At 38.7% G+C, this 24,367-nt stretch overlaps 1 protein-coding gene and 1 pseudogene across 2 annotated transcripts; both read left to right on the forward strand.

Moving 5' to 3' along the window:
• The first annotated feature begins 3,297 nt into the window (after window positions 1–3,297).
• Window positions 3,298–9,142, forward strand: LOC113151722 (flocculation protein FLO11-like). 2 transcript variants are annotated; one of them, XM_026344620.2, is made up of 3 exons: window positions 3,298–3,817; window positions 5,401–6,582; window positions 8,829–9,142. In XM_026344620.2, exons 1-3 carry the CDS (start codon window positions 3,622–3,624, stop codon window positions 8,987–8,989), a joined length of 1,539 nt encoding a protein of 512 aa, XP_026200405.1. In that variant the 5' UTR covers window positions 3,298–3,621; the 3' UTR covers window positions 8,990–9,142. The 2 variants fall into 2 exon arrangements, with proteins under 2 accessions (XP_026200405.1, XP_026200404.1); XM_026344619.2 differs by lacking the exon at window positions 8,829–9,142 and having other exon boundaries at window positions 5,401–7,187.
• Window positions 9,143–18,601: 9,459 nt separating this feature from the next.
• LOC113151732 lies at window positions 18,602–21,545 on the forward strand (annotated as a pseudogene).
• Window positions 21,546–24,367: the final 2,822 nt, after the last annotated feature.

A 24,367-nucleotide genomic window follows, 5' to 3' on the forward strand; every position in this document is an offset into this window, starting at 1 on the left:
GTGACACGCTGCTAGCAAATGTCAAATTGGTTCTGCAAACTGACTGCTCAGTGTGCAACTTCATTTATTGATATTTTGTCTGTAAATTCATTAATCATTAATCAGAAATGCAGGCTGTGATTCAAATTTTTCATAGAGGCCATTTATTAGCCAAAATGGAATTAAAATGATGTAAAGTGTCATATGACACTAGATTACTATGCAATGCAATGGCACATGATTGAATAGAATGATGATATTTTTCATTACCCAGTTTCTTTTGCCAGATCAATCAGACGAAGGTGAGTCCCTCAGATATATGTCTTCCTTTCTGTGGAGCTCTAATATCTTTATCATCAAAGCAGCTGTCTCTGACTGTGAAGACATTACCATTACCTCCATTGAATGGAAGAGAATGTTCGGAAAGTGTCAATAAGAGAGAATCTGACGAATGCCACTGAGAGAAACTGGTACTAACACACACTCAGATGGACGAGAAGGGAGGTGGGGGGCTGTGGATGGACTGGTGTGAGATACAGCAGATAGAAAATCTATGTCACTGGTGATACTGTGGCAGTTAGAGCCTGACTCAGCAACAGCTGCAAAAACATGAAGTGAAAGTCAAAATGACTGTGAGGAAAGTGCACGTTATTGACCAGTGGTTTTAAGGGTATTCAGTTCCCTTTTGTTCTTCCCAAACAATTTAACCTTAGTTTCATCATCCCAGAAACATTCTTCCAGTACATATGTGGAGTGCTGATCTCGCCTTTCTTGCCACTGTATGTGTGGTTGTCAACAGACAGACAGATTATTTCCTGCAGTATGCATTTTTCATTGTACCTCTTCAGTGGGAAACACCACTATGAGAAACATCAATATCTATGTGAGTCTGGACTTCTTAGAAACTTTTTTGTTTAAAGAGAACAAAAGTGCTGAAATGGTTTGCACATTTTCTTTTCTATATAACTACAATAATGTCTATAATATCTGTCAGCCATTATCAAGAACAAGAGATGAAGTATAAAGTTATTCAAAACTTAATTAAAACAACTGAAATAAAATAGATGAGTTACAGAAAAGCTGTAAACGCAATAAAATCAAACACAATAAAAGCAGTCGAAAGACAAAGTCTACACATGCAAAACACTCAGTATGCATTATAACTTCTCTCTGTGTTACACCACAAAAAGAAAAGGAAAACAATACAACTGAATTTTCAATTCAATTCAGTTTATTTATGAAGTGCCAACTCACAACAAAAGTCATCTTGTCAAGGCACTTGACAGTGTAAAGTTTAGACCTTACAAAATATGACTGTATTCAGAATTATATAGAAAATCCAACAATCCTCCTTGAAGACAGTGGAGAGGAAAACTCCAGCAGAACCAGGCTCAGGGTGGAAGGCCGTCTGCCTCGACCGGTTGGGGTGAGTGGAAAAACAATAGTAGGCCACAAAACACCAAGAAGCAGCAAAAACTCTGCAGCAATAAGTAGTAGGTAACAACACCTACCAAGAAGAAAATGCAATGCAATCTTTCCAGGAACTTACTCACAAGTAAAAATGGTTCATGAATAAATTAAATTAAAATAAATTTACAAGATATTAAAAAAGAATTTTGAGTCTTCTTTACAGAATTATAATGTGTTACGTAGTAACAGCTGTGTTTCTATGCTGTTTTATGCTGTTACTCATCAGCAGCCTGTAGACAGTTACAGTAGGTCATTCAACAGCCATCAGCGCCACACAGGTTAATTGTTACCCAAAGATCAAACTGGGTCAAAACAGACTCATCCCTAACAATTGTTGCACAAGCTATTTGCTTATCTGTTGTCATAGTAACACAAAGCACGTCAAATCATGAAATAGGAAATCTGTTAAGGCTTAAGGCTTCTATTATACTACTGCCAGGACACTGCAAACACATTCACAGTAAGGGTGAGCAGAAATGATGAGTGAGAGCAGTGATAGTTCACAAATAAAGATGAATGATTCAAAACTCAATAACTAAACCTGATAAACTGATAAGATTGTTATTATTGGTCCTGTTAAGAGAGGTCAAAGTCTGTGTGTCAACAAAGGCAAACTACCGTGGGTTGTAAAGGTTTTAACTTGTAGTCATGGTGTAACAGAAAAAAGCATATTGACACAAATGAGCATGTCGTGGTGGCTAAGACTATCGTCAGCGTCCTTTCAAATTGTGCAATGTTTCTGCCAATACTGTATCAGATCCCACACCGTACTTCTATCGATAGTAAATGTTGTCTCAAACACTGGAGGTTCTGGTTTGTAAGGGATGTTGAGGTGGAAGATATTGCAGCAAAAATAAATAAAGGAAAAAAAAAGCAAAAACAATTCTAAAAGTAATTTCTCAAATAACATATTATGTGAAGGCACAAAAGAGTTGATTCATTTTTTATTGTCTCATAGCAGAATTGACTGAGAGAGAGAAACTGTGGAAATACCTTTGATAGTAGTTACACCTTTGAGATTTTTGGGCATGACATGACAAACTTCACAGACCTAGACTGGGAGATTTTCAGCCATTCTTCTTTGCAAATCCTTTCAAACTCAGTCACATTGCTTGATGACTGTCAGCGGACGGATGTTCAATAGAGTTCAAGTCTGGGGTCACTCTAGGACATTCACAGAGTTGTCCTTAAGCCACTGTGTTGGCTTGGCTGTGTGGATCATTATGTTGGAAGGTGAACCTTCGGCCCAGTCCGAGATCCTGATTGCTATTGCCTGCCCAGCTGGGACACTCAGACTACATTCTGGTGTGAAGGTAATAACAATGGGATTTCTAGAGCATAAGATTTCCTTACATGCTGGCGACATAATTTTGTTCTTGTCGTCCCCCAAACATTCTGTCCTAACCAGTCTTACCATTTGTACAGAGTTATCAACATATCCAGCTAAAAGATGAAGTTCTGTAAATCTGAGGCCATGCCCCTGGGAACCTTCTGTAACACAGACAATCTGGTTAACTTCCTTCTTAAATGGTCCTTCACTGATTTCACATACCTGTTAATAAAAGTATCACCTGACCTGAAGGTGATGTGGAAATGTTATTTTGTCCCAGTATATGCGGCAGTTAGAAAATATTTAGAACAACGGCATGACCTACCACTGCCATTGCTTCAAGGACTCCCCTTGGATCCTGCCAACTCTCCCACGTGAAAGAATATGGGCTGTTTCAAAAGGAGATGAAAGACTGTTGCTAAAGATTTGGATACCTCTTCGAGACTGCTTACCAACAGAGCTGAAAGCTCGCTGCTTCAGGGAAGCCCCTTAGTGACATTTAATATGCAATAACAACTGATGTCTTGTAAAGTGAATAAGAAAGGCTGGAGACAACACCTTCTTTAAATTTCATTCATTGTGTATGTTTGATTCTTTTCCTGGTGTCCGTGTGGGACCTGTTGATACGTCTTTTCCATGTGTTGTTATCATTTAAATTCAATAAAAAACAGAAAAGAAGATAAAGTTGGAAGCTGTTTGCACATAAACACGGAACACAGCAAGTGAGGTCATAGACAGTATAGAATGGAAGTAGGTGCTTACTTGAGCTCAGAAAGCTTCAGAGCCCACACAGTCTGAACAGTGCATTTGAAAAGACTAGTTGGTTTTAGGAAACGTTAAAAATGAATCCGCCTTTTGCAGCGAGTCCATATGGACTGAAGAGCATGATGGAGTGTCTGTCCAGAGCAACACTCCTGTCTCAACCAGAGGACATCCCAGACTTTCTGACAAAGTACATGTCAGGTCTGATCAACTTCAGAGACTCTGGACATGAAACTGATCCCAAACTACTTTGCTTCCAGTACCAAGAGCAGTGGGGTAAGTTTGTCTTGATAGAGTTGTTTTGTTGATAATAATGAGGAAATATTGTGTCATCATTTACAGCAATTAGTGAAGTCTGAAGACGAGTTGATCAGAGCCTCATTATTAGTCTGGTATGATGTGTTTAAGGCTTCAGTTCTCACCATCACATTTGTTGTATTGAATTAATACATTTGGTGTTAATCAAGTTTAAAAACATCTCTAATTTATTGTAATAGAATGATGAATAATTAATATAATGGTGGAGTTATTATTTGTGGTTTAACAGATGTAGATCCTGGTTTGTAAAAGCTCTACTGACAAATGTTTTTAGACATTAGTGAACAGATTTTTAAAATGATTTCACATCTGCAAAACTGAAATAATGACTCTGACTCAATTACACTTTTAAACATAGGAAAACTGCTCTATTCTACCATTACCTTTGGTGAAGTTATTGTGGATTTAAATTAAAAGTTAGATCCAGGCAACAGAGAGAGATCACTCAAACATGAAGAGAGGTGTATTTATGACAGAGAAAAGGCAGTTACTGTGGCAGAAACTGTGCAGAAACTTCAGTTCAAAGCAAACTGGAAGAAAAATATGTAGTTCATCACAGTTTTAGTGAGCGATTAGAGTGCTGCACATACAGTCAGTTGAGATCTGCTTGTTTTGGGGCAAACTAAAGCTCTTTTTACACAGAAACATTATTGGATTGGTGACAAGGTGACTCTCTCTTATACAGCGGTATCTATTTACACTTTGGTTTTTTAAAATGCTGTCATATAGGTGCTCCAGTGTCTGTTGTTCTGGCAGCACAACTTTACTAAATTTAATTTGATGTGTGTCACACACGTAGAATATGTTGATAAGTTGATACGTGTTGAGAACAACATGAACTTACACTACTATGGTCACAGATTCAGTTTCCTGTAGCAACGTTTGGGTGATGGGAAGGTGAATTAGAAAAGTTACTTGGAGATGTGCAGCTGTGGAGCACAAAGGATTTACTGGATAAAGTATCAGTTGGAGTAAGACTGTGGTCTAGTCAATCATAATAACACTCGGCTGGTTGGGCTGACCACGTTCTTCTGCTGCCTTATTCCAGCCACATGCACATACTCCTGGTGCTTTTTGAGACTTATCAAATGTGCAGCTTAGCATCATGTCTGATTGCTTGAACACATTGCTAAAACAAAGCTGAATGTAAAGATTAATTACACACATCATGTCACTGTCATGTCATTGAGATTATTCATAAAAGTTTTTTCTCAGCGAGAGGGACGGTCTGCACGGACCCTCCTCTCTAGTTTACTACATTTTACATAAAACAGTGAAGCGGCGTGTCGGTGCAGTAAAGCCGCCATGAAGAGGCAGTGGAAAGATTTGCCAGATTTGCAATGATGTTTAAGTCGATGCTTTAACTTTGAAATAAACTTTGAAATTTTTAATGTCTTGTATTTGCTCATGTTCACTTCAAAAATCAATAGTATATTTAATTTACCAGGGGTACCCAAGCTTACATGTATAACTGTACCTTACACACAATTATTGTTTCCCCTTCATCTCATAAATCTTTCTGTTAATGTTTTCTCTTCCAGAGAAGACATTCTTCAGAAGGATTTTGAGAAGAACGGAGACCTCAGAGACTTCAACAGCATCTTCAAATCTCCCATCCCAGGCAGCCTTAAAAGAGACTTTAAGGATGCTGACCTCTTATTTAGCATCTTCTAAAGACGACAGTGAGGGAGAGAAATCTGCTGATCCTGAATCTGATGTTTGCACTGATGTCAAACCTCCTATGACAGTGAAGACGCGTAGGGTATCCACTGTCAGAATTCCCTGTCACAAGGAGAGTGCAACAGTGAAAACATCAGAAGACCAGAAGCCCTTTCCAAAGCCAACACCACCTCCCCGTGGTGTAAGACAATTTGGAAAGATGGCACCACCACCTTCCCTTGTAGTGAAAGTAGATGCAAAGCCTGCACCACCTCCCTGTGATGAAAGCAAGAAGACACGTAGAGTATCCACAGTGAGGTTTGCTAGGCCTCAGGACAGCAAAACAACCACTGAGACATCTGAAACACACCAACCCACATCATCAACATCTAAACACGTTCCAGCACCACAATCCAGAGTGAGCAAGAAACCACCTGCACCAATACCACCGAAGCCCGTTCCCCCAGCAGCTCCAGAGAAGAAATTGGCTGTGCGCCCTAAATCCACAAAAGAATCAACAAGAAAAAGAGATGTGTCTGAAAGGACAAGCACTGAACCAGCAACATCAAGACCAAAACCTACTGCATCCTCTGCATCTGGGCCAGACCACACTTCTGAACCTAGAGCACAGAGACCAAAGAGCAGCAGGGCACAGGTTAGAACACATAGGAAAGAAGAACCAGAGAAGACTAGAGCTCACTCTACATCAACTAGGGCAACAGGACCAGAGGAGACCAGGATTAAAAAGACTAAAACATTTAAGGACATGAAACAAGCGAAAACCAGGACACAGCTAAAATCATCCAAGGACAGGGAAGTAAAGAGGACCAGCACCACCACCGTGCCAGGACCTCAGAAAACCAGGACTCACACTACAACACCTCAGGACAAAGAAGCAGAAGGAACAAAGACACGACCTTCAACACCAAGGGTCCTGAAACCAGACAAGACAAAAACACGACCTACAACATCTAAGATCCCACAAACAAAGAAGACCAAGACACAGTCCACAACAGCTAAGGCCCAGGGACAGGAGAAGGGCGTTGAATGGGATTCTTCACCAGGTAAAACCAAATCATCAAGAGTTCTGTGGTCCGAGAGGGCTAGGGCCCGACCTATAGTAAATAGGGGTTTTGACTTTAGCCACACTTTTGCCTTTAGTAGACAGGGTTATGGACCATACGGTTTAAACAGTCTGGATTTGGGGGAGATCACATATACTTCTCACATGTGCCCACATGTAGCTCGTCCAGTTAACATGATTAGGTGGAACCGCTTACGAGCAGAATGCAGAAGTGTGCACCACAACATGCCCTCAGGTTTATACTTTAGATATGGGCTATAATGATAACACCACACTAGTGACCCCATGGTGATTCTGACTAGCTTCATGAATACAGTCCATCTGATTGTTGCTATGCAGCCCACCAGGTACCTCTTAACCCAGGAAGGGGGTCCCCTCTTGTGTGGTCCTTCCCAAGGTTTCTTCCTTCTTTAACCGTTAAAGGTTTTTGTGGGTGGAGTTTTTCCTTGCCCGCTTGAGGGGGGGGCCTTATTATGTGGGCTTAGCATGTCTTCATTCAATTAATCAAATTTGTTAAATAAAAACGGGTTAAATTGGCATTGTAAAAATTGGCATCAATAAAACTAATGAATAAAAAAAATAAAAATAAAGAAAATAAAAGACAGTTGTGGTTTGTGTTTCATTTATACTGAATGATTATCATAATGCTATTAGAGTAGTAAAACTAAAGTATTTAAGTATTCAGAACCTGACTAACACATTGTGGGTTTGAGGTTTTTAAAGGTGTTTGATGGCAATAAGAATGGTTAGTGTTCTTATTTCATGTTCTTAAATATTATCTACATATTATAACACACTTACTGAAGAGGGAAAGTCATTCTGTCCAAGCTAAGTAACATGTTAAAACTGAGCTAATAAAGATCTTTAACTTAGCCTGGTCAGTCAACTGAAAAGATGTAGTTTTACTACTGACTGCTAAATCTGTCTGCCAAACATTTTTCTCCTGCGAAATAGTTTATAAAGGCTGTTAAATAAGACTGAACTGTGCAATACAGTTAATAAGCTAAAATATCATCATCCTTTCTGGACTTTATTGCTTTTTAATCATTTAAAGGTCAGAAATGTCAAGACAACCTAACTGCTGGTCAGTAGTCCAGCTGAACACTTACCTATCTTCTTCCATGTGTTTGAATCGATCATATGATTACAAATTGCTTATCATGGCCTTATATCCTTCTTTAAACGTATGATCATTCAGTTATGTAGTAAGTGAGACAAAGGAGGTGAAGCTGAAAGCCGCTCTGCAAATGTCTGGAGGTGATTTCTCAGCCAACTTGATGCCTCCAAAGCCTCAGACAATTGTTTTCCAGGAAGATCTTTTCTGGTTTATTGAGACTGAAATTGATATTTCATGAGCTCTAATTGACTGTGTTTCTGCTAAAAGTAACTTAGGAAAGAGACAAAATTGATTCAACATGGGAGGATTTTAAGCACACAGTAAACAACAGGGTTTCAATAAAGGATAGTCAGTGTGGGATAACTTCCACTGCAGCTATTTATTAAGAGCTTAAAAGACACAATCCTGCCAGAGGGGAAAAGGAGAAGACAGACAGTCGTACCACAGCCAAGACGTCAGCCACCTACTGGTAGAGTATCCTAACTGTGAAATAAAAAATAACACAAAAGAATCAAGATATCAACTAAAAACACAAAACATCATGCAAACACAAACCATTATAAAGGTGAGTCAACTCTGGATGGAGGCCACCACCAGCCTCAGTACTATGAACAAAGAAATGTTATGTTTCCTTTTAAACTGTTACTACTGTTTCAGCTGTCTAAAATGATAACAGTAAAGGATGCTGTCACAGTCTGCACACACATGAGGTTTGTGTGTGTGTTTTTTAAAACAGTGCTATTAATAACAGCCAGTAATTTCTAACATAACACAAAAATAGTAGCATGTATATTTTTAATTATACTTGCTAATGTATTTATCAGCTCCACTCAGTTGACATTTATTAGGGAAAAGTTCCAATAATCTAAAACCAATGGTAAATGCTAAATTATATTGATGTACTGGATCATTTATTGTTCGGTGTACATGCCAAGTACTGCACCAAATACACTACCAACTAAGTGTAGTTCTTAATACTGTACATTCATGAACATGTACCTCAACTAAAGGCACCCATGGGTGGGAGCAGCTGTATTAACAGAACCAATGCTGTAATACAAAACTGTAGTAGTACTAATGTTAATTCTGACTTTAATGTGCAATTTTAGAAATCAGCAGCCAATGGACGGACATCTACAGCAGCTTGGGAGCAACAACAGTTCCAGGGAGGTTTCACCACCTGCTAGCAGACTGCAGAATACCTGTGGTTTCAACCACAGGCCATAGCAAACATGTCATATCAACCAGTCCGAAGTTAATAGCTGGATAATGTTACTCTCAGGTTAATGTGAGACTCTCTGGCACCATAGGAGACAAATGGACCTGCTTATAAAGGCGAGGCAGTCACACAGGTGAGCAATCAGAGGGTAATTTGGCTGGGAGGAGAAAAATCTGGAAAGAGACCAAATAAGGGAATCAGGGAAAGACAGGAAGGAGGAGCTGAAACCGTGACAAGGGAGTACATCTCAAATAAACTAAATAAATAAATTCAAAGTGCAACAATTTGCCTGAAATAATAAAGTAATTAAATCCTTACTTAAACTATAAAGATTTGTGACCGACTTGAACCATTTGATATTGAAAATAAAATTAAATAAACTCAATAAATAATAATAAATTCAAAGTGATCAGCAACATCAACTCAGGAGCACAATATATTAAACACTTTAACCTACAAAACAAAAACGAATAAAACAATTTGTGTTGATTTTTTTCTTTTATCAAAATAAGGAATTCAGGATTAATGGCTACAATGAGCATGTTTTGCAGTGCACAGCTTTTCAACACAGGGTTTGAAGCATGACACAGCAACTCTCAGCTCCTGCTCAGTCTTTAGCTGGGACCTGTACTTGGTCTGTACTTGGTCTTCAGTGCATGTTTAGCTGGGATCTGTACTTGGTCTGTACTTGGTCTTCAGTGCATGTTTAGCTGGGATCTGTACTTGGTCTGTACTTGGTCTTCAGTGCATGTTTAGCTGGGATCTGTACTTGGTCTTCAGTGCATGTTTAGCTGGGATCTGTACTTGGTCTGTACTTGGTCTTCAGTGCATGTTTAGCTGGGATCTGTACTTGGTCTTCAGTGCATGTTTAGCTGGGATCTGTACTTGGTCTTCAGTGCATGTTTAGCTGGGATCTGTACTTGGTCTTCAGTGCATGTTTAGCTGGGATCTGTACTTGGTCTTCAGTGCATGTTTAGCTGGGATCTGCCCCTCTATTTGAGAAGCACTGCCACAGTGCAAGACACAAGTAGTATATATTTAAATGGTTTGTCAAAAAATTTGCATGATGGTAAATGGTCTGCACTTATATAGCGCTTTTCTACCTAACTGGTACTCAAAGCACTTTACACTTCCTCTTATTCACCCATTCACACACAGAAGCACACACACACACTCACACACCGATGGCAGAGCTGCTATGCAGCTGATCTGACTCACTGGGGTTCAGTATCTTGCCCAAGGACACTTTGGCATGTGACATGGCTGATCATAGATGCTGATCATAAATTTATCCATTAATTAAACATCATTTATTGGAATCTTTGCTCAGTTTATTCGTGCTTTGACATATTTGTCTCATCATTAGTCATCCACATTGTGATTGATGGTTTCAGCCACCTTGTGGTGTACCTGATGGCTGCCACCAACAACCGTGCTGCAACAGTTCTTTACGCATTCCTTGGTGATGTTAGGCAGTATAGATTGCCATCACGCATGAGACTGCATATGGGGCATGAAAATGTAGAGTGGCACATTTTATGGTGCAGACCCAGGAAGAAAACCATAATTCTCATATAACTGGAAAGAGAGTGCACAACCAGAGGCAAATAGTTCATTTAATTGTATGTAAAGGCTGGCTCCTTATCCTTCACTTATTAAACCAATGATTACTAATAATTACAAGTAAAATCAAGTAAATGTTTGAATAGGTACGGGCTTTTACAGATCAGTCCAGTTATGTGGTTAATGTAGAGGCAAAGGGTGAGGCTGAAGTAGGGGACCTGACTCATTATGATTGGTGAGAGATACTGGAAATGGATGGATAACTTGCTCTTTAGTAAAATTGTGTTTTTGATGGATGGTCAGATGATTACTTACATTTCGCAGATGTCCACATGATTTTGGATGTCAATTGCTAATTACATAATAATGTAATGTAATATAATACCTACTTTATTTATCCCTTCACCACTGAAGCACTCAAATAAACCCAAATAAAATCAACATCTAGTTAATGTTCAAGGTATTGACATACATCCAGGTATCCTTTATTCTATGATATGATACATTTCTTTTACTATTCAAATTTGTTACTTTAATGTTACCTCAGCATGTTCCAAGAAGCTTAGACTAAAAATAACCAATCACTCTACCAACTGTGGCTATGGAACAGAGATGGTGCAGAAAGCAAGAAGGTTTAGACTATATTGATTTGACCAACATGGGGTTTCTGTTCTATGAGTACATATTACAGAAAAATAATGTACTGGTTATTTAAGTATATTTGTGGTCAGTATTGTGATAATTCTAATAAAGTGTGTCAAAGTGTGTACATGAATCTAATGTCTAACAGGAAACAACTGTAACCATAAAATGTTAGGTGCAAGTACAATTATTTCTGACATTATGTTAGTTAGATGAACTGTATGGTGCATTGCCCATTAATGCCCTGGAGTTGCAACATATAGATGAAGTCCAATTCCCCAAAGTCCAGCTAACCCAGGCGCTTACTTCAGAACTTGCCTGACTGCCCAACCATGGCATTCTTCCGAGTGAAGCACCTAATGTTCTTCATCTCAGTGGTTGAGAAACTTGTACACATGTTCTCTGCTTAATGAACTAGCTGTAAGAAGCACAAATAAAACTAAATCGTTTGTGCCCCTTTATTTATCTTATTTTTAAAATTAGAACATTTTCTTTTGAGATTCCCCAAATGGCAAGGAAATGTGATGCATAGCAGTTTGACCTATGTTTTTGTGACCAACTAGTAAACTATAAAATTACCATCCAATTACCATCCACCAAATTGCCACTGAACCCTCAAAATCATTTTTTTTTAAACTGTAGATTTCTTACATAGGCTGCACTGATTTAATGAAATCATAAAAAGTTGCCTCTGACACGAGTCTACATGTGACCTAAAGAAAAAAGTAAAAACGATGTAAAAAAAAGAAAAAAAAGATATTGCCTCCAAAACCTACTGTCAAATGAAAAGTGTTAAGAACATTTCAAAAGGTCCCACATTTTGCTGACATTTTAAGGTGGTGAAGCATGTTGAGGCCTCTGGGAACGTTAGGTCTGGCTGTACTTCTACGCACATGATCTGGCATGACTGTCCATCCAGTCCAAAACTGAACCAGCTCACTAAGCTCTAAGGAAGACGCTTTGTAAAAAACAAACAAATAAAATAATAATAATAATAATAATAAAAAATAATAATAAAATAAAAAAATACATTCAAAAAATAAACACATAACATGAGTTAATACAGTCGGATCTTATTGTAACCACTTTATATTCTAACATCTGCTTCCTCCATAATAATACAGCATTTAAATTTTTTTCATATTTCACAGGCAACAATGTACTAATGCTATGAAATGAATGTAGTGGAGTAAAAGTAAGAAATGGAAATACTCCACTAAGGTACAAGATTCAGAATTGTGCTCAAGTAAATCATTCATTGTTGACAAAGAACGGGTATAAGTGAGAGACTTTTTATTTAATCTCACCAGTTTCAACGTATTCTCACAAGAAAGACATGACCTTGCAGAACACCTCAATGTTGTCTTCCTCATAGCTCTCAGTTTCTGTCATTGTGAACCTATTCTTATATTCATATTTAATAAAAAATATATATCACTACCAATAAACTTAGCAATAATTAAGTCATCTGAATTCAAGATAGGTGGTCAGAATGGGAGAAGCATTACTAAGATTTTCACAATAAAATGTATGCTACTTGTGGTTAAAGCACTTGCTCAGCACATCTGAAGAACATCACAATTGCTAATTTGGGTCGTTGTTGTTTTCGTCATTCAACCCACTTCTTCATTGTGCAATCTGCCTCTCACGTCAACCAATTACCTTTAAACAGGACCTTGACACCAAAAATGGATGGATTTTAGCTTATTTAAATTATTGGTAAACCTACCCCATGGCGGAGTATTTTTTCTGCCAACCCTCTTCTGTTTGTCAAAGGGTTAGGTAGATAGGGTAGTTGGCAGATCCCAACTGATTCCTCCTTTTTTAACACCTGTAAAATATTACTCCATTCTTGCTTTGTAGCATAATTGTTATCTTACATTTAATTAATTACATTTAACATTTGACAGCCTTAATGCTAAAAGGAAAATAGACTGTCAACAGTTCAAATATTATAACTTGACATGCTTCTTTAATGTGTATTTGATCATATTAACATTTCTAGGCTCTACTTCCCAGTGGAAGTAGAGGCAAAGGGTGAGGCTGAAGCAGGGGACCTGACTCATTAAGATTGGTGAGAGATACTGGAAATGGATGGATAACTTGCTCTTTAGTAAAATTGTGTTTTTGATGGATGGTCAGATGATTACTTACATTTTAGCAGATGTCCACATGATTTTGGATCTCGTTAAAAGTAAAATTCTGGCCACCATACATACAGTTTTGGGCTCACACTGCTGTGTGAGATTCTGCAATCAAGAAAATAAATTGTTCTCAAACAATACATACAATAAATAGTAAAACACCAGCAGTAAAAACAGAGGCAAAGAAACTCCTTCTCTGTTTCATTAGTTATATATTGTATAAAGATCATTTTATTCCTTGTACTACTGGTTATAGACAACCTGCAGTGGACAGAACTGTCTCTGTCACATTCAACTAATCATACCCAATAATAAATATATAGTAACCTATTAGGGACTACCACATCAACCATACTGAACTATACTTCACATTAACAAAAAAAGACATTTTGATGAGCATTTCACAGAGCTTGTCAAGTGGGAATCTTCCTTAGTCTGTGATTTGTTCAATTACACCAACAACACATGCAGAAGCATGTATCACCACAAGCATTTTAGATCAAGTGGAACCTCGTGACCGCAGAAGCTAGTAGCCCCCACAGTCCTTCAAAAACAGGTAATGGTTACACAGTGTTCTAGTGAACTCTGCAGCAGTAGAGAATTTATCTGAAAGGAAAACAGTTCACATTCTTGAGTTTAAAGATGTAAGCATTAGCAAAATAGCTTTGCATATCAATAGACTACTTCAACATTTACTTGTTATGTACTTAAAACACATACAGGTGTTTTTAAAGGTAATCAAAGGTAGATAAGCTCCTCTCCGTTCTGCTAGGCCTACCTCTTCCACTTTGCATTTATCTGTTCCTTTGGGCATTTCTTCCTGTCACCTTTCAGCCAGGCAGAAGAATTTATGTGTAAAAGTCTTCTTCTTTGTTTCAGCTGCCCGTGGTGTCACTTGAGGTCTGTGATAAGGCTAAAACAGCTTTAACACCTATGCTGCAATAAAAAACAAAACAAAAAAAAAACCATCACTAAAATGATTGATCACTACTTAGAATAGAACATAACCTACAATAAACATGTCTTCTGAAATATCATCTTGTCTGTGGTTTATCAAACTATTTCAAAGAAGGACAACCTTTTTAAATGACACATTAAAAGTTCATTCAAGTCGAGTAACTGGAAAATAGCACTTCCAATTAAGAACACGTAGACTGATTTTTTTTCTAATATTTTTCTAATACATCATAAACAGCAGTAGTAGTACTACTATTTCTAGTAAGTAAGATGAATGGGCAGATTCTGACATTTAATCAATATCATGAGAGAAAATGTAAAATATAAGCTCACTAATCACAATTAGTGACACAGAAAAACACAGTAAACGTGATACAAAATGGAAATCAAAATCACAGCCAAAGCTGGAGAAGAACAAAACAAAAACAAACCAAAACACATCCAAAGCTGGAGCTAACAAGAAAAGAAAACGCAGCTTAATGCTGAAACAAACAGACTAGAAAACTAAAATGCATCAAACGCCAGAACAAGAAGGCAAGTAAAGCTACACTAACAAACAAACCAACTGTACTGAAACTCACAAACCGTGGATGAAAAGCCAGAGGTCAGCAAACGACAAAGGAGCAGACACCAACTAAAATACAAGACACAGTAATAACAAACACAAAACACCTGCTGCCACTCAAACCAGCCGAGACATGTCCCCGGAAGTAAGGAAAAACACAAAAATACAGAGACTTCCAGGGACACTGCCTCAGCTGACCGGAGGAGGAAAATGTAACACTGTACCACTAACTATAATTGGAGAGCACTGTATGCTATTCTTTTTCCCAAAATCAATATTATTAATTTTGCTAGATGTAGATAGACACTGAATAAAACCTCTGAATATGGTTTAACAGTGACATTGCAGGAATAAATGTAATTGATTCAAACTCAGAGCGACCTACTGACCTTGAGTGTTAAGATCAAAGCCTTTCTTATGGCCTTGTTGAGGTTAGATTGATGGATGCGACAAATTAACAACCTCAACAACTTCTAATTTTAAGTTTGAATGCTTGTGAACTACACTGAATAAATAAACCAGAAAAAAGAGGCAGTGTTATGTATAAGATTTTGTAAATATGTGTTCTTCCATATGGATATATGATCCATATGTAAGAGCTTTTATTATCTATGTGCTCTCCAATCATCTATGTGCCCTTTAGACAGTAAAAGAAAGATTGATAGATCTTAGATAGATTGAGTGTATAAAGATATTTATTGTGTGAACACAAAAAGATAGTTGACGGATCATCAACTACATCAGTTAGGAATCAGGAAAAAGATATTAGTGTTTTTAGCAGGAAAAGATGGTAATTCATGAGATACAAATTAAAGAAGCAACAGGAAACACAACAGTAAGAGGTCGGAGAGCAAAAAGAGAGGCCATTGGATGCCAGAGAGGGAGAATGGAAGAGACTATCGGAAACCACATGGTCTACTGGCTAAGCCTCTACTTAAGCTTCCCAGATAGGTCACAGTAACCTGTCCAAATCTACATTTTACCCCCTTATGACCTGGCGTACAAATGCGTGTACATCACATTTTGGGTTCTTGTGCGTGCAAGCTGACCGCAACTGTTACACAGCCTTTCATTCACAAACAGGGGTGTAAGTAGTCACACTCATTAATCTGGCTGTCAATCACATAAGGTCCACTGTACTGAGCGTTTAAAGTTGACGCAGAAGGTGGCAGGAGTATTAGAACCTTGTCTTCTGGAGAAAATACTAGTTATTTTTATCATCTCAACATTTCATTTTTATTGAGCCTTAACTAGATGTTTCTTTGCCAAAAGTTACATACAGAATCAAGAAGGTTTGTAGAAGATGACTACTATGTGTACCAGTTCTCTTTAAGTAACTTCAGAGGATCTTCTGTAGCAGAACGGCTTCAGGGAATCGAGTAGCTGCACTCATGACTGTTAATAAATACTGATTTCCAGATTTAGTATGAGGAAGAGGACCAACGAAATCAACCAAAATGCAATCAAGGGGCTGACCAACTACAGGAATATAATGTAAAGGTGCAGGTGGGATTTTCTGATTAAGCTTAACTACAGTTTGACACACGTGGCACATTTTGCAGTACTGAGTGACATCTGACTTCACCCCAGGCTAATAAAAATGGTGCGATCTAATGTTTTTCCCATATGACCTGCAAGACAATGATCATGAGCCAAATACAAGACAAGATGTCAGAATAGTAAACAAATGGGAAAGCTACTTGAAATACACTACTCCAGTCACCCTCACAAGTCATCTCAGGAGATGTCCACTTCCTCACCATCATTCCTTATTGCTCACAAAACAGCAATAAATAAATTAGAGTTAGAAATGGTTGTCATAGTGGAACAGAACGAACCATCACCAGCTACATGAGACACTTATTAAAGGAATTCATGGCTCCAGAGAACAGAGGGTATGGCACTCTCAGGTCAGATGTATGACGAGTAAACTGGGGATTGTTGGAGAGAGGTGGTAGAAATGCGCTGCATGGCTGTGAGGTTGTAGGACCCATCTTAAAAGAATGACCTGAATAGTGTTAAGGAGAGAGACAGAGACATTCAGGTAGTACTAATTTGAACCAGGATTTGGACATAGGAAGGCGCTAATTGTCTATTCTAGCCATTATGATTGGCTGCAATATTTTGGGTGAAAGGTTAATAACAGATATTTGGAGTATATTAAAAAGTGTAATAAGACTTATGGGATTTCTGTTCCCAAAATTGGGACCAAACCTTCAGCTTATGAGTGATAGATGACCAGGTGATTCGTCAATAAATGACATAATCTGTGGTAGAGCGGCCCTTGTCTACGGCTGCGTTTGCTAAACCAGTAGTGACCCTCTACACAGCAGGCAGGGTGTCTCTGATAATATATCATAAAATGCCCCCATCAGAGACCAGACTAGGTGTAGTGGGTCCTCTTCTCCAGTTTCTGTCATACTCCCCAGCAGTTGAGGAACAGGGAGGACCTGTCTCTCTTATCTTGCTCTCTACTAGCGGTGGTTCCAAAGAGGACGAAACGCCAAACACAGCAAGTTTTATAGAGTAAGTTATTGTACATTTCTGTACAAGCATTTGTTGATATAGACCAGCTGCTGTGTTATGTAAATGTTAACTGAGCCACAGTAATGTAACCTGTTCTGCAGGTTTGACTGTGTGTGTCCGTAAGTCTTTGTACCTGCATCATCATCCAAGAAATGTGCTCTAAAAAGAAAATAATGCTTTGTATTGTAGCCTTTTGACTGTGTTGTTAATGGTTCTTTTCCAGTTTTAGACAATAATTTAAAGCTGTGCATTCTGTAAATTGTAAAAAAATATGCAATTGCAATTTAAGTCACCTCATCACTTATTAAGAATAGAAGATATAGAAGCATTTAAAAATCTTAAGTACTTAAACACTAAAAAAGAGCTGCAAGTATTTTGTTTTCAGATATTATACTATTTATAATTTATAAACATATGATGATCTTATAAAATATTAAGAGTCGTTTCTAATGTTTTGTACCACTGTTTTATTTTAATCAGGGGCCCAAAACATTACTATGACCTCAATAATAAACATATAGTAGAATTATCACATTTCTGACAGTTTCTACTTAAACAATGAGGAATTAGAAATGAGTAAAAGTTGAATCCATGGCAGAGCTGCTGTCATACATGTACCTAATAAAAGATTAAGTGAGTGTATACTGTACATACTATGTAAAATATGAGGTTATGATAATGATGTGATGCTCATTGTCTTAAACTGGTCTGACAGGTCTCTCTCACACTTACTGTACTACTATGTGAACCTGAGCAAATTTACATTGAAAAACAAATCATACCTGTCATAACTAATTGATTTTGAGATGATTCCACAATTCAGATCTTCCCCATGCACCGTATAATGTAGTAGTAGTAGTAGTAGTATAATGTAATATCCCTGCTTGTAACAGGAATATTACTCATTGGCGTTTTACTGCAGTAAAGCAGTTTGTGTGTAATACTGTATACTATGTAAACTGTTTCCAATTGCATTACTTTCAACAAGTGCATCCATCAATACTTGAATACCAATTCACAATGAATAAGACAAAATCAAAGTAGTGGTGTCCAATACTTTTAACACTTTTGGCTGGTGTGCAACTGTCAAAGCAAACTCCAAGTGTAGAAAAATGAAAATTGATTTTGCAGAAATGTCTATTAAACTGTGATCTTACTATATACAAGTCCAGCATAAACATATGAAAGACAAATCACTTCATTGCGTCACAAAAGCTTATAAGTGTTAAGCGATCTACTGCAGGCGTATCACTTCCTTGTCTTTTACTTCCTATTTGTCTTTTGTTGTTTGATGCCATGCATATTCACAGCTCCTTTTCACTGCTGTGTTTCTTTCTGTTTATTTCAGGAGCAGGTAAGGAACTAAATGTCTCATTTTCTTAACTTGTGTACAGATACAGCTGACAGCAGCAGGCAGGCAGGACTGCTAGAGGTGTTAATGATACAGTATGAATTGCAGAAAATGTTCACAGTTAACTGAAACTGTGAAATATCTTCCTGAATAAGTCCTGAATTTAAAATCTTACTAAACTAAATGTAGAAGTTGCTATCATCAGTAAAGCATGAAACTGTGTCTATAGTAGCTTTTAATGTACTGTACTGAATTGAGCTACTGTTGGTGGATTAACATGTAAACACCATCTACCACTATGGTGGAGCTATTTCACACATTTTACAGCACTGTATATACTTTCAAGTGGTTTAATTCACTCAATAAAAATGTCTTGAATAACCCACAACGTGCATGCAGTAGAAACACAGCACAACTGACTGTTGTGTAATTAACATACTCTACATAATCTAGCAAAACTTGCATGAAATTGCTCAAGTAAAGAACCAGTACCTCAGAACTTTATATTATAAATATAAGAGTGAAATCTTTGCATTGAGGTGAACAGATGGATTCAAACCATCAATGTGATTTGTCATTTCTTACACCAGCTGTTACAATACAAAGAAATACCACTACCCCCGTTAGCCTTGAACTGATTGGGCAACACTATCTAATGTGTGTTGACTTTGTGTTACAGGTGCTCTCTTTTTCTACGGTCTAATTCGTTGCCAGCTAACCTCCACCCAGGATGTTATTTATCTGGAACAGCTCTACTTTAATAAGGTGCTTCTAGGCCATAGAGCAGCACTTTGGGAAATTATACCGGCTACACAGAATATGCAAAGGAAATTGCAGACCAGCTCAACAAAATCCCAGCTTTTTTGGAGCAAGAAAGAAAGAATGAAGAGACATGCAGACAAAACACCATAGTGTTTTCTGATGTCTTTTCAAAAGCAGGTGATTTTCCTCATCCTACTTGAAGGTATAAGGGCAGAAGGGGCCCCTTGAGGCAAATGAATGATTTCGGTTTCCATGAATGAAACTTGAGTCATAAGTTTTCTTGTCGTCAGTCCAGGCGGTGCACAGGTTGCTATGTCTGGTCTTACAGTCTCGACTGACTGCTCAATCTACCAGTTTTCTTTTTCTTTTGTTTTTTCTGGGCCTCCCTCATGTATTGAACCATATCTCTATTTATCTTTGCTGCTCTGATGCTTGATAGAAGTTTCCTTGTTGTTGTGCAGAGGCAGGTGTATCTGCATGTTAGCCTGTGGGAATATAAATCCTTCAAAAAGTACATGTATGTAGTATATTACAAAAAGAACTTGATCAGGATTAACATATAATGAAGACAATGCCACAATAGAGTAAGAGTAAGGTAAGAAATTGGCTGTAGGGGTAATTTTTGGACACGTCCACCCAGAACAGTTTCTTTTTTCCACTGATTGTTTCTGTCCACCTGATGAGGTCCAATATTCACTCTTCACTTACCAGGTTTTTGCCTCTACCAGCTCCCAGGGAAAATACCTTTAAATAATAAATGCTCCATACTATGTGCTGTTTCGTGCTGTGCATGTAGTCACAGTGTGTGTGTATGTGTGTTTTTGTGTGTGTGTTTTCAGAAATAGCATCAATGGTAAACATGTACCAATATTAAGGTTACAGCCTGACAGCTAAACAATGGATGGAAAGTTGCTGTGAATATAAATATATACTGATATATTGATTATTATATAATATTTGAGATTAAGGATTTGAGATTTTTATCTCATCTGACTGTTTTGTCTATTTTTCCCCAGTTGAACCCTACGTCAGGTTGAGGTCGGTTGAAGCAGCGAGCAGCAAACATCCAGGTATGCTCGTCTGCAGCGCATACAACTTCTATCCCAAACAAATCAACGTAACGTGGCTGAGAAATGGAAGGAGGTGGCATCTGATGTGACATCTACTGATGAGTTGTCCAATGGGAACTGGCTGTACCAGATTCACTCTCATCTTGAGTACACACCAGACCTGGAGAGAAAATCAGCTGTAAGGTGGAGCATGCCAGCTTCAAGGAGCCCATGTTTTATGACTGGGGTAAGAGAGTGGATTAATAATGTTGTCACTCCTCATCCTGGAGAGCTTCTCAAATATACAGAAATGATGTAAATCAACTGTTACATTGAGATAAATGTGTTTCAGAACCTATTCCTGAGTCAGAGAGGAACAAGATCGCTGTAGGAGCAGCAGGACTGCTGCTAGGTCTGGTCTTTTCAATTACTGGGCTCATTTACTACAAGAAGAACAGTCCTGGTGAGAAATGTCAAACAGAACATCGATGTTTGCTCTTCTTTAAATCAGGATTATGAAACAATTTAAGATGAAGATAATAGTTTCTATTATAATCTATGTGACACATGAAGACATTTGACAAGAGCTGTTGATGAAAATCAACAATGTGTGACATGTTTTCTTTGTTTTTAATCTAGGTCGGTCATTGGTGCCAACAAATTAAGGTATCTTGTTATTTTGGCTGAAACATAATGAAAATTCTTTGAAAATATCACTTTAGACACAAGAAAAAGGATGTTAGGCCCAGAGTTAGTTAAATGTTCGCTAACATAGCGTTTAACTGTGTTTCTCTGTAGGGAAGTAACATCTTCCTCTGTGTTTGAACAAACAAAGAAAGAAAAGTGAATTAGACTTGAATTAGTATGTACTACAGTGACTAACCACACAATCAATGTTTTTGTTAGTTATATTGCAGACATGAATTTTAACGACTATGGTAGGAGCTAAGCTGGCCTGTAAATAGGTTCACCTGTTTTCTAAATGAGGTACCTCACTATCTATGTTCTGTTTTTTTTAACTGCAGTGTGAATGTCCATGCCAACAACTACGGTAATGTCCATTAAACAAAAAAGTGTTCTGTCAATTTATCATTTTATAACGAAAGTATGTCATGAAGCAAGAAGCTGTCTTAATGTATTTTACAGGATTTTATTTCAGATCAAATACTTTATGTCATGAGAGGACTGTTGAAGATTACCTCGAGACTAGCTGTCGTCACACAATCCACTGGAAAAGTCTGCAGTTATCTTCTCCTTTTCTGTCTATTCCTGTGATTTAACATATTTACTTCAAATGAAACGAACCATCTTGTTCATTGCCCCCAACGTGGCCACAAGTGGCATTTCTAAAAAAACAAAAATAAAAAGACCCTGGACAGCTGAAGAGAAAACGGACAAACGGACTGATGGGTAAATACTCAAACTCATATTTTATATGGTAATGCGCCGGCACTAGAATGCTCGTCTACCTAGCTGGTACTCCAACGCGCTTACCGGAGGTTCAGTCACCCATTCACACACACATTGATGGCAGAGCTGCTAGCGCTGATCTGATCACTAGGGTCAAACTTGGGTGTTCAGTATCTTGCCAAGGACACTTTGGCATGTGAATGTCAGCTAGGAATCAACCCACCAATCCTTGTGTGATTGGCAAGCTAGTGCTTCTCTTCAATCGTGTTCTTTCAATACACTGGGTTGATTTGTCATGTGCGATATTTATTATGTGTATGCTGCTTATTAGGCTGGGAATAGTTCTAATATTTATGAACAGATCCGTTCTCTGATGGCTGAACCTGGAGGAAGTCTTACAAAATAGATGCAGATGCCGTAGCCTTGAGTGCAATGCTCGACCCGCGTTCTCCTGAATTCTGATGGCTGACACTGCCGTCAACTCTGACTGTGGTTATTGTCATTCTGTTTGCTCTAACGATTCAAAAAGACCAATGCTTCAGGATATATCTCTGTGTATTTGCATTTGTAGAATGGAAAATCGTGATTCGTGGTTAGAACGCCGAAACAAATGCCGCAACTGTTTGTTCCCATTTGGGAAATTAAACATGAAAATCATGTTTAAAATAAATAGTTTGTACGTTAGAATTACGGAAATTCCAAATAGCACACAAAAGATTGTGGTTCAAAATGTGCCAAAATTGCAACAAATTCCGTTTATCACGAATCACACCTTTGCCGCGATGATGGTTTTTTCGTCGAGCTTAAGCTGCACATTACAAAGGGATTTTTCCTAAAGTGTTTTTTCCCAGGCAACCTGAAATTATTTCATTTGTGCATCTTCATTTACTCTTCACCATTAACCACTTCCTAACATAATCTCCACAAGTATCCTTTTCTATGAACGCACAAATCATTTAAATACACTTGTGGTTCCATTTCGATTACTCATTGACTTGTCGAGGTGTCCTTGGACAAGGCACTGAACCCTGTAGTAGCGCTGATATGTATATCTGGCAACTGTTCCCATCCCATTTTGTCCAATGGGATCAATAACGCACGTCATTATTATTCAGATCATATGCTCAATATGGGTATGCAATCTTTGGAGTGTAGACTAATCTCTGGATTATGGACATGTATGATAAGGATAAATGTGTGGATATTTTAAACAAACACCATGCAAAGACCCTGGGCTCTTCCTTTTAGGCCTTCCTCTAGAGAAAGCCGCACCTAATCTGGGCATTATTGCCAAACTTGCAATGCAAAATGAGTTCTGGTTAAAGTGAAAGAAAGGTGGGGACAAACACTTCTTTAAATTTCATCTGTGTGTTTGATTCTTTTCCTGGGGTCCGTGTGGACTGTTGACGAATCTTTTCCATGTGTTGTGTTATCATTAATTGCAATAAAAACAGGACAGGAAGAGATAACGTGGAAGAGTGTTGGCACATAAACAGAACACAGCAAGTGAAGGTCATAGACAGTTAGAAAACATGGAAGTAGGTGCTTACTTGGCTCAAAAGTTCAGAGCCCACACAGTCTGCAAAGTGAATTTGAAAAGACTAGTTGGCTTTTAGGAAACGTTGAAAAGAATCGCCTTTTGCATGCGAAGTCATATGGGACTAGAGCGCATTGGAGTGTCTGTCCAGAGCAACACTCCTGGTCTCAACCACAGAGGACATCCAGCCTTTCTGACAAGTTAATGTCAGGTGGAGCAACTGCAGAGACTCTGACATGAACTGACCCAAACTGACGGGGCGGCCATAGGACCAAGAGCAAGGGGGGTGAAGGGGGGCGGGCGCGAGCGGGTGGGGGGGGATAAGAATGGCGGAAATCGGGGGGTCAGCAGGGACAGCAAGCGGGGTAGCGGAAGGACAGAGGGGCGCTAGATGCCGCAGGAGCGGCGGGTATGATGGGGGGAGGGGCAGCGCTGACCAGCACAGGGGGGGAGAAGAAGACAGGGTGGGGGGAAGCAAGGGGAAAAAACAGCGGACTGAGTGGAAGAGACGGAGGAAGGAAGGCATTATAAGGGGGGAGGGAGGAGGTGGGGGGAACAGATGGAGTAGCCGGGGGGGGGAAAAGCGCGGGCGCGCGCGCGGGGCACGCCTCCGCCACGGGTGGGGGGGAGAGAGAGACGAGAGCGGGACAAACCGGAGCTACAGCGGTGAAACCACAAAGAAAGAACGCCACCAGGAGAGGAATAGGACGCATTGCGATGACAAGAATATGAGAGATGTTTGGGTGAAAGCTGATTCGAACACCAAAGGTATTGTACATCACACGACACAAACTGGGATGGGGAAGCTGGAAGCCTGTAACACCTCATCAACCAGGAACAATGAGGCTTCTGATAGCACGGTCTTCACGACTTCACTAATTGCTGTAAATGATACACAAGATTTCCCATTATACACCAAACAA

The sequence above is a fragment of the Anabas testudineus genome, chromosome 5 (genome assembly GCF_900324465.2).
Source record: "Anabas testudineus chromosome 5, fAnaTes1.2, whole genome shotgun sequence".
Classification (NCBI taxonomy): domain Eukaryota; kingdom Metazoa; phylum Chordata; class Actinopteri; order Anabantiformes; family Anabantidae; genus Anabas; species Anabas testudineus.